This window comes from Drosophila mojavensis, unplaced genomic scaffold, assembly GCF_018153725.1.
Source record: "Drosophila mojavensis isolate 15081-1352.22 unplaced genomic scaffold, ASM1815372v1 contig_16, whole genome shotgun sequence".
NCBI classification, from domain to species: Eukaryota; Metazoa; Arthropoda; class Insecta; order Diptera; family Drosophilidae; genus Drosophila; species Drosophila mojavensis.
The window spans coordinates 5,975,040-5,992,004 of record NW_025318693.1 but is presented as its reverse complement, the minus strand read 5'-3'; the positions used below and the strand labels follow the sequence as shown (position 1 = coordinate 5,992,004).

At 43.2% G+C, this 16,965-nt stretch overlaps 1 protein-coding gene across 17 annotated transcripts in view; it reads right to left on the bottom strand.

Moving 5' to 3' along the window:
* LOC6573279 (dystrophin) overlaps window positions 1-16,965 on the bottom strand; it is a 168,296-nt gene that overhangs the window by 6,668 nt on the left and 144,663 nt on the right. The window contains exon 1 of one of the 17 annotated variants that reach the window (XM_044007350.1): window positions 949-2,207. The exons of 15 other annotated variants lie outside the window; for them this stretch is intronic. In XM_044007350.1, the coding sequence (XP_043863285.1) occupies window positions 949-1,932 (984 nt within the window). In that variant the 5' untranslated portion in view covers window positions 1,933-2,207. Of the gene's footprint in view, window positions 1-948; window positions 2,208-16,965 lie in introns of those variants that run through there. One more of the 17 variants, XM_044007351.1, reaches the window with a different exon arrangement.

Sequence of the window (16,965 nt, the reverse complement as noted above, 5' to 3'; positions counted from 1 at the left end):
CCCACCTGGCGTCGCACTAATTAGTGGCAACAAAGACTGGCAACTGTTTGATATCGGAGCAGCCCGATATGGCGAGGCCGCCCGATTGCAGGGCAATGCACCTGCCTAGAGAAGCCCGCATAACTTTTTTATTTTTTATTTTACAGTTTTAATCAATGGCAACAAAGCAAAACCGCCTCAAAGGTGCGTGAGAATGGGCCCGGAATCCCTGCAAAGCCAACATGGCGGCCCAGCCCGGGCGCAGCTTCGAGTGCCTTTTCAGCTGGCTTCAAAATATGCTCGAGCGACTCCCACCCCATCTTGGGGCCAGCCAAGCCGCAAAAGTTGTCCACATACTTTCTATGGCATCGCAGCGAAATGGCGACTGGCCAGCAGCAATTTAAGAGGTTGCAGAAAATAGCTGAGACTCCAAACAGGAGCTGGCAATGAGAGACTATAGAAGCTACATAGATTTAGATATGCCTATCAAACTGACAACTTGCATGCCTACCGTCGCAGTAAGGTTTTCTAATACTCAAGCTAAGTATAAATCAGAAATTAAATATACAAAAAATATTCTACAATTAAAATATCAATATTCCTTAATGCAATTACATTTCCAATTAGCTTCCAATTAGAGCAGGTTAATTTGAAAATGCCTTTCAAAGGCAGCCGCTGCAGGGCTTTGCAAATGTAAATAGTTTCAATAAACAATGCTTATGCCTAAACGGAGTATTTAATTAATATTAATTCCTTGAACTCAGAAATGCAGCTGCAGTCTCTTCTAACTATGCCTCAATCGAGTTATGCACTTTGGCTTAGGCCAGAGCAGAGAATGCGCTTAATTAAAAGTATATGGCATAAATAATGCAGCTTATTAAACTGCTCATAGAATATGCAGAGTTATCTGTGGCGCACACTGCGAGTGCTGCAACATGTTGCTAAGCGGCATTTAGCCAGTACACAAACCTCGTTTTCGTCGCGCAACATGCCAACAATTTGTAGAAACATTCGCTCCGCATCGTTCTGCGGGTCGCAGTTCGAGTAGGTGTCGTCCATGAGTGTGATGTCGCCGATGCGACAGTGGAGCTGCTCCTCCGACGAGGAGGAGTACAGCGACAATATGTTGCGTCGTCGCCGCTCGTCTGCAACATGTTGCAGAGCAACATCAACAGCTAACGAACGTGACGCCTGCGTTGCAGTCGCTGTCGCTGCCTCTGCCTCTGCTGCTGCTGTTGATGTTGTTGTTGTTGTTGTTGCTGCTGTTGCTGCTGCTGCTGCTGCTGTTTCTGCTGCTGCTGCTGCTGCTGCCTCGTCATCGGCATCTGCCTCGTCGCAGCCGCTGCTGCTGAGCTGCGAGTAGCTGAGGCTCAGTTGACTGCAGCCGTCGTGCTCTTCCTCATCGTGATCCAGATCCAAATCCAGTTCCAGCTCATGCTCCAGCTCTGTGCCGCCGGTGCCGCTGTCTCCGCTCTGCGAGCTGGCCTTTGCCTGACCACTGGCTGTCGATGTTGTTGCTGCCGCTGCTGCTGCTGCTGCGTTGGCCACCACCACCGCCAGATGATTGTAGGCCTGTGATTCGCCGCTGCTGCTGCTGCTGCGACTGCGCCGCTTCATCGAGCGAAACGGCGACAGCAAGCGACGACGCGTGCTGCCCGTGGGCGTGGCATAGGGCGGCTGCTGCAGCTGCTGCCGTTGCTGCTGCTGCTGAGTCGGTGCGCCAGCATAGCGTTCCAATGACCTTGACTTGCTGTGATTGCTATAGATCGTGGCACCAACATGACTTCCCGCCTCCGCTGCCTCCGCTGCCTCAGCTCCCTTGCCCCCTCCTCGCGCCGTCTCTCGCTGCTTTCGGCCAGCATCAATGTGCGCGTTCTCTATAATTTCGCCTGCCTCATCGCTGGAGCTCTGCGACAGTGTCGCTGCCGGCGCTGTTGCAGCAAATAGTCGCATAGTTGTTGCTGTCGATGATGTTGTTGTTGCTGGTTGCTGCTGCTGTTGTTGCTGCTGCTGCTGCTATTGCTTGTGTGTCTTGCGTCGGGTTAATTAATCTTTCTACTATTATGCAGATTTCAGGTTTTCTTTATTTTTATATTTTCTTCTCTTTTTTTTCTTGTTTTTTGTTCTTAGGCACTTGGCTGCATCGTTTTAGGGCACATTCTTGCGTAATGAACGCTTCTATTTTTACAGACCGGTTAGACAGGATTGCTGGCGTTTCCTTTAACTATACTGGACAAATATGGCAAGGCATTAGGCAAACAGCTAAGAACAAAAACAACTACACACTGCACACTCGCGCATCGACGGCTCAAATAAGCCACTCAATTACGCCGAAAATTTCTCAGGGCTGCCCGCGCTGTAAACATGGCCTAGCGTTAATTATCCAGACAGCTTAGAATGTTTATTAAACACGTTGTTGTTATTGTTGTTGCTGTTTGTGGAGTCGACTAAGGTTGTCGGCTGCATTTTGTTTGCACAATTGCTGGGCGTGTGTAAATCATGTTGGGCAATATTTGCCCCTAGATAAGTTCTTCAATGTTTCAGACGCCAAGTTAAGATGTTCTACAGCGAACCGTGACATTGTCGCTGTCACAATTTCCGACACACACACACACACACACACATGTGTGACACTCTTGTTTACCTGCCAGGAGGATGTTGGCGGGGCAAAGAGACAGAGAAGGTGGGAAAGGTTAGTGGAACGACACCAAGTACATGAGAAAGTCAATCTAACGGAGGAGCTATGAATAATGCAAATTGAATCAACTAATTTGAATATTGGCGCTGCTCAATAGATATTTGTTGATAGCACATTTGATACTACGAGAGATATTTGCTGTAGTTAATGATTGAAATCAAGGAACCGTTAGCTTGTAATCAGCCCAGATACATACGCATACAGATAAGGTTTGCCGTAATGTTCTTATTTATTTTGATAAAAATGTCATAAAATTTCGCTCGTTTCCCAGAAAAGCCCAGAAAGCTTCAATAAAAAACGGGGCGGTCTTATGTCAACTTTAAGTCGATGCACTCGAACAAAAAAAGTGTCAAGTAGTTAGTGCTTATAACTAAGCAATGACCGCACAGAAAATGAAGGCAGAATGAGTAAGGCGTAGCATGAAAAGGAGAAGATGATATTACAGAATGAAGTGACAAAAAGCGCAGTAGACGAAAGCTCATTAAAATTCTAAGCCGTAAAGCAAAACAAAGTTTTAAGCAAAGTCAAGAGCGGTACATGAGCAGCGGGGGTGGGGAGCGGGCCCAGAGGCGGAGGCGGAGGCGGGACTGGCAACTGTCCGAGAGACAAGTAAGCTAACAAGTCATCGAGCGACGGGCCAGACGGACCGGTTGAAAGAACTTCTCAAACACAAAATGGAAATGGAAACAACAAAAAAAACAAAAAAAACGAAAATAATGAAAAAAGTCAACGAAACAAAAACAAAAACCAAATACCTGAATACCAACAAGTATTGCCGGTAATGACATTGTAACGGTATTTATTACAACATTACAACAGCGGCTGACAAGTGTCTAATTAGTTGCGGCAACATGCGACGCTCATGCAACATTGTTGCTGTTTGTTTGGGCCATGCATAAATTAGTGCCACAATTTCCCGCAGCTTTCCACAGAAAATTGGAGGCTACCTCCAACCATCCCCCAACCCCACCCCCACCCCTCGCAGCTAATTGAAAGTATGCCCCACGCACTTGCAACAAAAATACGCTTGATTGCGAATGGCGGGCAACAGGAGTTTTTGCTGCGCGTGTTCATGAAAATTAGTAGCTGTTATTGGGCTTATCAACAGTTATTGTTATTTGCGAATGCATCAGAAATTGTTTACGAGGAAAACGCATTTCCCAGCCGATTGATGCACTGCGACACGGACATGACACACGCACATGAGCAAAATGCAAAATGCAAAATGCCAAATGCAAAATGAATTTCACTTTTTGCACTCGCCGCTCGCTCGTTTATCGCCCATTGTTGCAATGTTTTCTTCTAATTTATAAAATATGCATATGCCATCTGAACCGAGAACGTTGCCACTCGCATACTGAAATCCGTGCCGCACTGGACTTTCAATGAATGCTGCGATGCAACATCGGAATGTGCTGCTGCCACAGCAGTTGGGCATTGCCTCTTTGCCTTTGCCTTTTTGCTTTTGCTTTTGATATGCAAATATTTAGCAAAACTAAAAAAAGAAAGAACAGCACACGAATCACTGCAAATAAAGGGTAAATGGAATGCATTTCAGTCACATGTGGATTGAGCAATTGAATTGCAAAGGATACCCCAGGGCATGGCTGGCCAGCGCACGGACTGTTGTGTGCAATTAGCTGGCCATTCATTCGGGCTGAAGTCAACAAATCAGCAGAGTTCAGTTCAAAATAATCTGTCAAGCTGATAACGCGTCGCTGTCTTGGCTTGGCATGCCTTGGTTAGATCTCTCCAGCTGCTTGCCGATTCCCAGCACATTTGTCGACTATCTGATCTTCAATCAAGATTTTCACTTTCAGCGCGACTAATACGAAATGCGCGTCACATCAGCTGCTGCCAAATTGTTTAGTGTCGATAGCTATGAGGGAAATAAAACAAGCGACATCAAATTTATATGGCGCGCTTGTGTTTGGCTTTATTTATGGTAAATCCGTTTACCTGCGCCAAACAGAGCTCCCATATTTTTTCAATTTATCAAGCGCAGCTTCAAAAGAAGAGAGAGAGAGAGAACAAAAAAAAAGAAGTAATTAAGTGGCCAAAGCTTTTGGCCCTGGGGCCGAAGACAATGCGAATAGAAAGCCTGCGGTCACATCCCATAACTCGTCACGATCTCCAGGTGTCTGATTTTCGAACGTTCCACAAAGGGCACACATGCCGACAGACAGAGAGAGAAAGAGAGAAAGAAAGAGAGAGAGAGAGACAGACAGAGAGCGAGGCAAATCGAGAGAGATCAACAGCCGTGACAAGAATACGAGCAATAATTCAAGCATGGAAAGTCTAGGCAATTGCCAGAGAAATGCTGATTCATGCCCCGCAATGATAAACCATGACAGCAGCGAGACTCTGAGCCAAGTTCAAGTCACAAAGTTGCAGCTGCAACTATTGATAAGAGCCGCGGCACGTGCCACAGATAGTAATAAAATTGATTGAGCCGCCGTCGTCATTCGCAGTTTCATTGAAAACTTTTCCAGTTTTGCTGTTGGCATTCTTAATCAGTCGCTGGATAATTTTTGAGAAAAATTGCCAAGACTCGGCGAGCCAACGACTTAACCGCAGTGCATTCAACTCTGAATTGAATTCTCAGTAATAAAACACAACAGCAGAAAAATATTCCAACCCAACAGCCGAATACAACACAAAAACCGAGTGAAGCAACTGGGGACACGCTGCAAGTATTGCAGATTATTATATTTACATACACACAATATGCAAGCCGGAAATTTTCGTCAGTTTTATTCAATTTATTGTGATTCAATGGAATGAAATAAGAGGGAAATAAAAGCAAAAGTGCATAATGTATGCCACAGCTCTCTCCCTATCTCTCTCCCCCTCTCTCTCTCTCTCTCTCTCTCTCTCTCTCTCTCTCTCTCTCTCTCTCACTCTCTCCCTCTCCCACTCTCAATTTGACATTTGTTTGGTTTGTTTCGGCCCCTGCGCTCCGTTTCGCTTTTGCTTTTTGCCTGGCAAGCCCCCCCACAGAAGGCGAGTGATACTGGTTCTGGATGCCCGCCCATGCATAATTTTACAGTTCTCGACTGTGCGCAGGTCGGCCCATTGTCAATGCTGTTGTTACAGAGCGTAAATCGCCGACGAAATGCATTTACACACACACACACACACACACATGCACAGAGGCAGAACAAGGGAAAATGGAAATCGTGTGTGTGTGTGTGTGTGGGCGTGGAAAGCGGTGTATTTTGTTATTGTTTTGCTTCAAATGTGTTTTGCTACGCTTAATGGATGTTGTTCTCCATACAAGGCCACGAGCAGACCAAGCCGTCCACGGATGTTCCATATAGATCTAACTCTCCGATAAGCCGCAACATCTGAGCTAACGAACCTGTCCCCCCCCCACCCCACATCGTTCGATAAGCAAAGTAATTTTCATAAATAAATGCTAAGCATTTGTGCTCCGATATCATCGATGCAATAAATAAAATTTTATTTATCAACTTTTGTGCTGGCTTTGCTTGCTCTCTCATATGAATTTATTGGTATTTTAATTACGTTTTCAAATTACAAATTTTCCAACTAGAATTAGAGATGGAATTTTCGAATTTATTCACAGTTTCATTTCGTTCTCTCGTTCTTGACTCAAGCATGACTCAAGCTCGAGTCGAGTCGATACAAGTCCCATGCGTCATGCGCCCAATTGCAAACCGAAAGACATGTGGCACGCCCACTGCCACACACACACACACACATACACATACATCAATAACGGCGGGCGCCAGAAATTGGCGTTGAGAAAATGATATATCAAATATAAAATGCGAGTTTTTGTTCTCTGTGCCTTTGGTCTGTGTCTGGGTCGGGCTTTGCCTAGTTTTTGCTGGAAACGGAAAACAAACAAGCAGTGGGCTAAAGGACGCCGCTCTGACCATGGCCAGCAATAAAAGTCAAGAGTGCCAGGCGACATGGCACAATTTATCACAAACAAATGATCGCAACGAGCCGCTGCATGAAATGGAGACTACGAAATTGGGAATGGCTGGGGAAGAGGGCGTTGGGAATGGCAATTCGAATTGGGAAGGAGGTCACTCCCAGTGCTCGGCAGCGCGGCTAGTCGGCCTGCTGCTATTCAAGGCTGTCAGCCCCTGGGGGCGTGGGCGTGGCTGGGTGCAAGCCGCTGCTCTGTGCCATGCTTAAAAGGCTTTCGGTTAAACGAATTTTCATATCAATTTCGTGTGCTCGCTCGCAAAGGCTCGCTGGGCGGAGGTGGAATGCCAGCCAAATGGAATCAATTGTTGAATTTTCCCGTGGCCGAGATGGAGGCAAAGCGCGCGTAGACTTCAGGCGGAAAATAACGTGGAAAATTTACAAGATGTTTTCGTTGCGATAAATAAAGTTGCAAATGTGAGCTGCATCAGCTGGCGGGCCATTCGATATGCGCCTCCTGCTCAAGCCCCTCTCTCCTCCCTCTCACAGAGGCGAGCTGCACTTTGTGTATCCCTCTGACAGCAATTTGCCACAAATTGCTGCTACGCATTCAAACAAATTGAAGCTCTGCTGCGAGTGTGTCTGTGTGTGTGTGTGTGTTGGGCTTAGAAAACTGGTCCAGCATCTAGGACCTTAAGACTTGTTTATTGCATTGGCTCCTGCAAGCGGCTTTTGATTTTGCATCAACTGTTGGCCGTACTCCAGGTGGGCGGGGCCATTAGCTCATTGTGTGTGGCCCAGCCGGAATGTTCTTAATGTTTGTCTTATTGTTAGCCAGATTCACAATGGCATTCATTTACGGCAAAGACTTTGCATTTTATAGAGTCTGAGATTCAAATAATTGACTATTGTCTATTGTCTTTAAGAGCTTTCAATATCTATATCAACATCAATATTATATCCATATGTCTACTACGGTATTTACTGTTGGCTTTTCCTAGGCAATTCGTCGGTGGCAGCAAATGCCAAGCCATGCTTAGGTTTATGGCCAAACAGAGCGAGAGAGATAAGATGTGGTGCTGCTTCTTCGGAATCCAAGTGCAGAAAGTAATTTTCGCTTATTTTATGACGCCGCATTTTGATAAATAATAAATGCATACGAGATGTGCCACGCATGAAAATGTGCCAGGGGTCGAGTGGGGAATTTATGATGCGATACCCAAAGCAGCTGTGGGCCACGGCCAGATGAGCCGAAATTAGTCAAAAGTGGCAATTAAAGTGCTGCTGCTGCACATGAACACGACATATACACACACACACACATATACATATATTTAATCTATCCAATTAGAGGACTACATATGTACAGAGCAGCGCAGTGGCCGGCGCTTTGTAAAAGTTTTGCAGAATCCAGAATTGTCGCACGTATTAAGTGCAGCAGCTGAGCGAGTGTGGGGCGAGGGGCAAGGGATCTGGTCAGTCTCTACGTGTGAGCTCCCGGTTGCATGTTCTTTTGTTTGCGAAAATTATTTTATAATCATTTTATCACATTTTCAAACCAAGTGCCCAGCTGCCGCCAGAAGCACACCAACATCGACAACAACAACAACAACAACAACAGCAGCCACATCGACAAGGCGTAAAGTTTTCAGGACACACACCTGCTGCCCGGGCAGCAGAGCTGCGAGCGAGGCTACTACGAGCATTGGCAGGATGCCGAGTACCACAATAGTTTGTCCCTCCCTCTCTCTCTCTCTCTCTGACAAGTTGACGGCAACTTTGGGCTTCTATTGCTGCCATGCGGGCTGAGGGCTAGAGCCCAGCTCACGTTCAGAGAGACACAGAGTGCAGCACACGTTTATGGCATCGAATCTTCATTTTCGTTAGACAATGACAAAAATGGAGCATAATAGATAAAATTAAGTGCAAGTGCAGCAGACACAGCAGAGAGATAGCGAGAGAGAGAGAGAGGAGAGAGAGAGAGAGAGAGCAGACAGCAGATAAAGGCGAGCGCAGTCCCAGCTTCAAGGCGTGGAACTTCGTCCTTGCCTCGAGTGAGTTAAGCATCGCATAAAGCCATTAATAAAGTGTATTGAATGGCTTTCAGCTAAATGCAATGGCTTCAAGCCAAGCGCCAACTCCGGCGCTGCCTGACAGAAATAAAAATTCTTTTGTGCTTGGCAGCATTTAGCGCCATCGCCGGATAAACAAAAGGATATATAAGGATGTACATAGAACGATAACGATATATATATCTATATAAAATGCAAAGCAAATAACAACAATGCCATGAGACTCGAAATATACTTCCCAGACCATCTATATACTGCCCCAACTCTCTCCGAGTTGTTAAGCGGTTTCATGGAATTTAGTTGCCCATGCCAGGATATTTACTGAAATCGATTTGGGTATTCGGGGAAAGTGAGTTTAGCAATCAATTTATTATTCCATCTTGTGGCTACCGCTGCAAAATAATTTTGCATATCATTTAGCTCAGGTCCTTGGCAGTGCTGAGCCCGAGCTGAACTTTTGAACTTTGGCAAGAATAAGACAAGTGCTGACCTTTACATCGCAATTAGCTGAGTGGGTTTATTTTCTTTTTCCTTTCTTGATTTTCAAGAATCTTGCCAGCAAATTCACGCCAAGCGCTGAAGAGGCCAAAGCGCAAACTCTTTGTGTCGAGTTCTCTTGCCGGCTTTAAGCGTTTCGCACCTACGCAGCCCCAGCACGAGCAATCATCATTTTAATGAGCTATAAAAAAGTCCTTTGAGAGCCAGTTTAACAGCCGGCGTGTGCGAGTTCTTTTTGACGAGAAGGCGTTAAGCGAAAGTTCGCATGCAACTTGAATAACAATAACAGTAACTGTAACTGTAAGAGACAGGCGGATCAGCTGAGCACCTGGAATGCCGAAACAACGACTGCTTGAAAGTCCCTGCTGCGACTTTTCTCCGCTCTTGGCCAAATAATTTAGTCACAATATTTTATGGCTCAATTTCCGTTTGCTCAACTTCCGCCCGCCAACTGCAATGGGCCGCAACGAATGCGCCCAAAAAGCAAGTTGAAGTTGTTGTGGATGATTAAACAGAGACCCAGTTCAACTACCCAAAGAGAGGGCGACAGCGAGAGTGAGAGAGAGAGAGGGAAAAGTACACACAGACAATGACAAAGTTTTGCTCCACCAAGCCTAGATTTGACTGCCATTTGTTTCTTTTGTGAAAAATGATAAATTTGCTGAGATCTATTTCAGCATTTTTTCTCTTTTTGTAACTTTTGTTTGTTTCGCTTTTTGTTTATTTGTTGGGTGTGCCTCATTAAGCGGCTTTATACTGAATGCTCCAGGAATGAACAACACAACTGAGCTGAGCCTGACGTTGCTCAAAGTGAGGCATTTTCAGCTGTTGTTATGTTTCACATTGTCATTATCATTATCATTATTAATGTTACTTCGATTATTGCTGATAATCTGTTCAACATGTCAAGGCAATAGGCTGGGCCGGGCGAGCTGCAGAACGACGTAGATTGAAAATTTGTCGTGAATGAAAATAAATTAATTACACAATTCAATTATAGGCCTGCCCAAGGAAATTTCCATCAAATAAAGACAGGGATATTCCCTGCTGTTGCCATTAAATTTTACATAATTTTTAAACTTATTCTGGATTACTAATTTGTTATTTAAGCAATATGATTATTGTCTTTATTTACTTAAGCTCTGCAAACACAAAGAGTCAAAGAAAAGAGCAACGACTCGAAAGTTGATCTTTAACTAGTATTTCTCAATCATTAAGCATATTTGCTCAGCTAAACATATAGACGCATTCTCCACTCTCAGGCGCTCTCAAATGCCCGGGCCATAAATCATTTTCGCATCAATCTGAGAAATTAATATGCAAACATTTAATTGCGACTGCAGCCGTTAAGTCGGCTTACGATTTGTTTCGGGCTGCTGTTCACTAATTAAGTTGTGCTAAGCCCATTTGCAGCAAACAAATGTGAATGCGTAAACACAGAGATAGAGAATGCCTGGACGGACGAGCGCAAATCTCTCTCTCTAAAAACTAGCCAAGCGAATCAACGAAACAGCTTGGCAATAGCCAACGGCCGATGACTACAAATGGGTCTGGGATTGGGATTGGGATTGGGATTGGGATTGGGCATAGACGTATGGCGGGCAGCCGTAATATATTTGCATTAACCCAGTGACACATTTGGACATAATCTGATTAATTGGCGTGTAAAAGAGAAATAAATTGAGCGCACTAATCAAGCGCAAATGGAGCGGCCCAAAGATGTTGCAGTCGCAACAGCAGCAGCAGCAACACCAACAACAGTCACAGCAACAGCAGCAGCAGTAGCAGCAGCAACAGCTCCAGCCGATTGGAGCTCACACCCACGCCCACGACATTAGAGAATTAGTTCGAGTCGCCATGCGAGTGGCTTCAAATTTCCAGCTAGTCATAATTTGATTCAATCTAAGCCGTCTGCTGCCTGGCGACTGCCTGCTGCTGCCTGTCGGTCCGTCTTTCCGTCTGCCTGCCTGCCTTCCCGGCTGATAGTCAATTTATTTTTTTTTTCTATTTCGTATTATATTTTTCACAATTAATTGATGTCAACGGCTTGCAGCAAACCAGGAAGATTGAGCAACCAGACCGCAAAACGGCGTCGCTATCGATACACACACTCACACACATATATAGATATATATCTATGTCGATATATATAGATATCGTCGGTTTGGCAACTTCATCAAAGTGACGCGTCTAACTGGCGGCGTTTGTCTTTCTTGTGGCTGCATTGGCTTCAGCCTCAGCCACAAAATCAATCAGGCATGGCAAAGTAGCGCACTTTTCACCCAGTCTCCAGTCTCCGGTCTCCAATGTGCAGCCCGCCACGCCCTACAGCCATGTTGCCGCCCACATTTTCAATTTATTAAATGACATTTGTTTTGTTTTGCCTCTCGCCCAGCTAGATCCATACGCGGCTAGGTATACAGACATATTTGTGCCTATGGCCCCAAAGCATCAATTTTTAATTTCATTAGCGCACCGCGGCCCCTGGGCCCCACTGTTCACTTTTCATTATCTGTTTTTCCAATTTGCATTTGCCGGTTTTGTGTTTTGGTTACAGCACTCGCACATTTTCCGGTTCATGCTTTGCCCATTTGAATTTTAAATGATTATTGATTTTTCTTTTCATTTTCTTTTTTTTTTTTTTTTTTTTTTGTGCCCGTTTTTATCTGCTTCTTTTTTCCTCGCAATTTTTGGCTGAGTTGCGCTTATCGATGGCCTATTTTGTGGCCTTGCGAACAGGCTCGGCCCGGCTAGCCGCCTGACTGGCTGGCTGGCTGACTGAGTGGCTGGGGGCCAGGGCAAATATTGAAATTCAGGGGCAAACAAACTTGTTAATTACCCAAAGTGCACAAAGTTCGCAATCTGTGTGTAAGGCACAAACAAACAATGCTCAATGCTCAGCCATTTAAAAATAACACTCAGGTATAAACATCAACAGCCCATCAATGAGCTCGCCCAGCTGTTGCCACAAATTCTATTCAGGTAAACAGAGAGACCTAAGAACTTGGCTATCCAGCGGTTAGCCAATGATTAGCTCAATTAATTCATGTGGCTTTACAACAATCTAAAAACGATTTAGCTACTTCACAGTCGGATTTGGATAAACAGCTCTAATTTATTGTTAGTATAAAACAGACTATGAGCTACCCTGTGAGAAGGTATTTATTTATTTCTTAAATTATTTGATAAAGCAAGAAATGTATTTCTATTACAAATAAGCAGATCTAAGAATATTTATGCTTGACGAATTCCTTAAAAATGCGAAATACAAATATATATATATATATATATATATATATATATATATATATATATATATAAACACAAATGTGTATCACAGCAATTCAGACTAGAATTGCTGCAGATAGCAAATGAGAATTTCAAATGTGGTTTAGCTGGTTCTGGTTCTATTTTAAGAATGCCATCGTGCACCACTTACATATTTGCCTAAACAGATTCAACGCCTCATCGCAAATCCAGCCAAACGCACCTGGCCATAATCGAAAATGTTTATTTAACAAATAAATTGGCCGAATTGCGCAGCGTATTTGGCCAGAGCTGAGATGATAGCAAAACAATGCCGCACCACCTGCCCCACCACACCTGCAGCTGCACCAGCAAATAGTTTACGGGTGGCGGCCATTTATAAATTCGTGCAATTAAAAGAAAATTGCTTTGGTTTATTTATGATCCCCAACTGCAGCCAGGTAGAAAATATTCCGCCCACCAAAATGCCAACAATGTAAAATCTGTGCAGATACTCGAAATTTGTTGGTGAAATAGAACCGAACGTAAGCCGAAATAATTAAATAAAGCTGCCTGGATATGCAACACAAAATATTGCAATAATAATATACAAATTTTGATATGCAAGATTTTTCTAAAAGGGAAAAGCTTTTCAGTTGAATTGTATTAAAGTACTTTGAGACTTTGAGAATTTCCTTGAATTATGTCTAATGCTTCGATATTGCATGTTGGAATCTTCATTGGTTGCTGCTCATTAAAATCCGCTCAGCGGACAGCGAGCTGGAGTCTCGGGTCTTTGGTCTCTTGACTTTTACTCGAAAACAATTTTCCATGCTTTCGAATATTCGAAGAGCCAAGGAAAATAGTTGCAGCTCATTAAAGTCGCATTAGCGCGCCACTGTCAAAGGCGCGGGAATCGAAAAATCGTATCGAGTACTCGCTGTACTCGATACCTGATTAACTCGGCAGCTTAAGACGTTCGTAATGAGACAGAGACGACTTTTACTTTCCCTTAATGCGCCGTGATTTTCGACAGCAGGAGAAAAAGTTCAACTAGTTATTTGATTTTTTTTTTTTTTTTGTATTTAATGCTTCACGCTTAATTGGTCTCATCGATGGACTAATTCTTCATTTGAAGTCCAAAGTCTTTGATGCGGGCTGACATTGATAAATGAAGCGATCCGCTGGCCAAGAGCTGGTTCTACTTTAGGTGCTGTCTATCCCGACTAACTAACTAACTAACTTAACAATGCATAACTGTGAACTGTGTTGTTGTTAACTGGGCTCCAAAGTTCGTCGGCTCTGGCTGCGCTTCATGTAAATTTTCTGCTCAATTAAGTTGTCAACATTTTGACAAACATTTGCGCTCATTAGAGACTTTGCCCAGAATTATTAATACTTGGCTGCTGCACAGCCTTCGCCCCACCCAAGCACGTCAAGTGGGCAGGCGGGGGGCGGGCAATTTGTGGATGATTTGCATAAACTGCCTCTCTACAAGGCAGTTGTGATTTGTGCTTTCTTTTGGCTGAGCTGCTTCTGCCACTTCCCTCAGTGAGCAGTAAAGGAATCCGTCCGTCTGTCCAGCGGACATGATGTGAATTATTTCATTTGTTTGCCTCTTGATGCGCTGTGCAGTTCAATGAAGCGCGACGGCATGAGAGGCGGTCGAGGGGGTGAGGGGGCGAGGGGGCGTTCTCCGCTGCTAATCACAATTGAGATAAAGGTTTCAGTTTAATTGAGTGCAACTCTGGCACACAACATAATTGTTCAATTGAAATGATTGAGATGCTTCAGCACTGTCTCCACTGCTCGCTGCCTGATAAACATGCTGCAATTACTCAGGCAGCTCTTAATTGATTAGGCTCGAGCGCTGGGAGCGTGCGGAAATAAGCGTACAGCTATTGTCAAGCTGCTTTTGGCCGCTTATCACTCGGCTGCAGCTGCCAACCTGGCCTAAGCGCCGATCAGCGGGCCTTAGCCGTGCTACGTGCTTGGCCCACACTTGGCGAGCTTCGAGCCATGCATTTGTATGCATGCAACTATGTGGTTTATGCACCACGCACACAAATCGCATATGCCATTTATGGAGAGCTAAATATGCTCTGATATGCGACAGTGCCGTATCAATAAAAGTTCACTCGAAATGCTAGATAGATACTCTATAAATTATATGTGCGAAAGTTTCCAACTTCACGCTGAAGATAGTCTATGTGCCAATCATGGAGTTTTTTGTACATTTCGTCACGGACTTATATTTTATATAGCATATTCTTGATCAGTTTTGAGACATATCTGCCCGTCTGGCTATCTTTTTGTACGCACGCAGCAGCTGCTCGTAGCTCAAAGTATTCTCAAGCAAAATCGACTGGATTGCAGTTCTATTATAGATATAGCCTCTATATCATTTAACTATAGAGTCAGTTATGCTATAATCATATAACTGATTCCATATCTTACGAGCTATAATCATTTAACGGTTTCAATACCTCATATGCTATAAGCATATAACTGATTCTGTCATATTCTCTTGCCATCTTGAAATATTTTATAATACAGTAATATACCATTTTAGTCTGGAATTTTACTTCATGCATTCATTTCCTTTAATTGTTAATTTCTTTTGTTTCGAATCTTTCACTTGCTTCAAATAATTTGCAATAGTTTCTAATTATATTTAATATAAGCTAAATGTTTCATATTTTATATCTTATAATTTTTATTTTATATTGTATATTTAATATATATTTTATATTTTGTATTTTATGTTTTATATTTTATATTTCATGTTTTATATTTTATATTTTATGTTTTATATTTAATATTTCATATTTCATATTTCATATTTTATATTTTATATTTCATATTTTGCATTTTATGTTTTGTATTTTATATTTCATATTTTATATTTTATATTTTATATTTTATATTTTATATTTCATATTTTATATTTTATATTTTATTTTTTATATTTTATATTTTATATTTTATATTTTATATTTTATATTTTATATTTTATATTTTATATTTTATATTTTATATTTCATATTTTATATTTTATATTTTATATTTTATATTTCATATTTTATATTTTATATTTTTCATATTTTGCATTTTATGTTTTGTATTTTATATTTCATATTTTATATTTTATTTTCCCTTCTATGCTATATATGCTTGTACATAGTAGTCTTTGGCAAGCTGTTCGGCAGCATCCATGGACACTTGCTCTATCGCAACTTGATTCACTTATCTGACACGCTCAGCTGCCATTTATTTCGATAAGTTATTTATTCACACCAGTAGATGCTTGTTATTCCACATTATTTTTTTCTATTTCGCATTTGCATTTCTATCCAAGGATACATTTCATGCACTCGCCGTCTGCAGATGCTTGAAATGTGCCACTGCCAGTGCCACTGAAACCACCACACCCAACAACAGCAACAACAGCAACAGCAACAACAACAGCAACAGCAACAACAACAGCAACAGCAACAACAACAACCACAACGTGCCCAGATAGCAGATATTTGTCTTCGGCTTTGGGCCCAGCCAAGATACAAGTAAGAGTTGCTGTTAGTTGTGCCATCTTATGCAATTCATCGCATACATTTTCCATCACTTGGCATGCAAAATGCACGACGCCATCGACCGAGTGCCCCTGCCTGCCCCTGCCTCTGGCTCAGCCTGCTATCTGCTCTCCTACTCGCCTGCTCTGTCGGTCTATCTGTCTCACATTGCACTGGCATGCAATTGAGTTGCAGTTGCATCTTTCGGGCCTATAAATAACCACGTCAAGCAGTTAACACCATTAACCGCATATTAATTGGCCGAAATGGGCACCGCGAAATAATGCCAGCAGGATTAGGCGCCACGACAAAGTCCGATTTCAAGTCGCGACATTTGGCTGACATTTGTATAAATTCCATAGAAGGCGTCGGATTGCCACATGTGTAAAGCCTTAAATGGCACTTGGCGTCTGCATGTCGCATAGAAACGCACACACACACGCACACACATACATATATATACACATACACATATATATTTATCCTCCGTCCATTGCCATGCAAATGTCACTCAGAGATGTGGGCGGGCGGGGGACTGTTGCAGTCGCGTGGGTGCGGAACGGCGGCAATTGCGGCGATAATTGAACATTTGAGGCACGCGAAAATTGCCAGACCTTCCTCCTCCACCCGCCCACCATCGGCCCCTCTGCTATCGACTGCCCGCACTCCACAGCGAGGGCTCTTAGTGTACTAATAAATATCAATTGTATGTGCAACAAAAACGACATAAAGAACTTCAACAACAACAAAGTTGTGTTTGCCTTGTCTTTGCATTTCCCTTAGAGTTCTCCCTCAACACTCACACACACACTCACACACAAACGCATGTGCAGCATGCATAAATTAAGTGCAATTAGCATAAATAATTTCCAGCTTTTAGCTGCAATCTAGAGAGCCGCAGAGAGCAACAGTCAGCAGCAACAGCATGCAACATGCAGATTCAGATTCAACAGCTGCCAAGCAGCTAAATCAACAGCGCGAATTTCTGTGATTATTAGAAAAC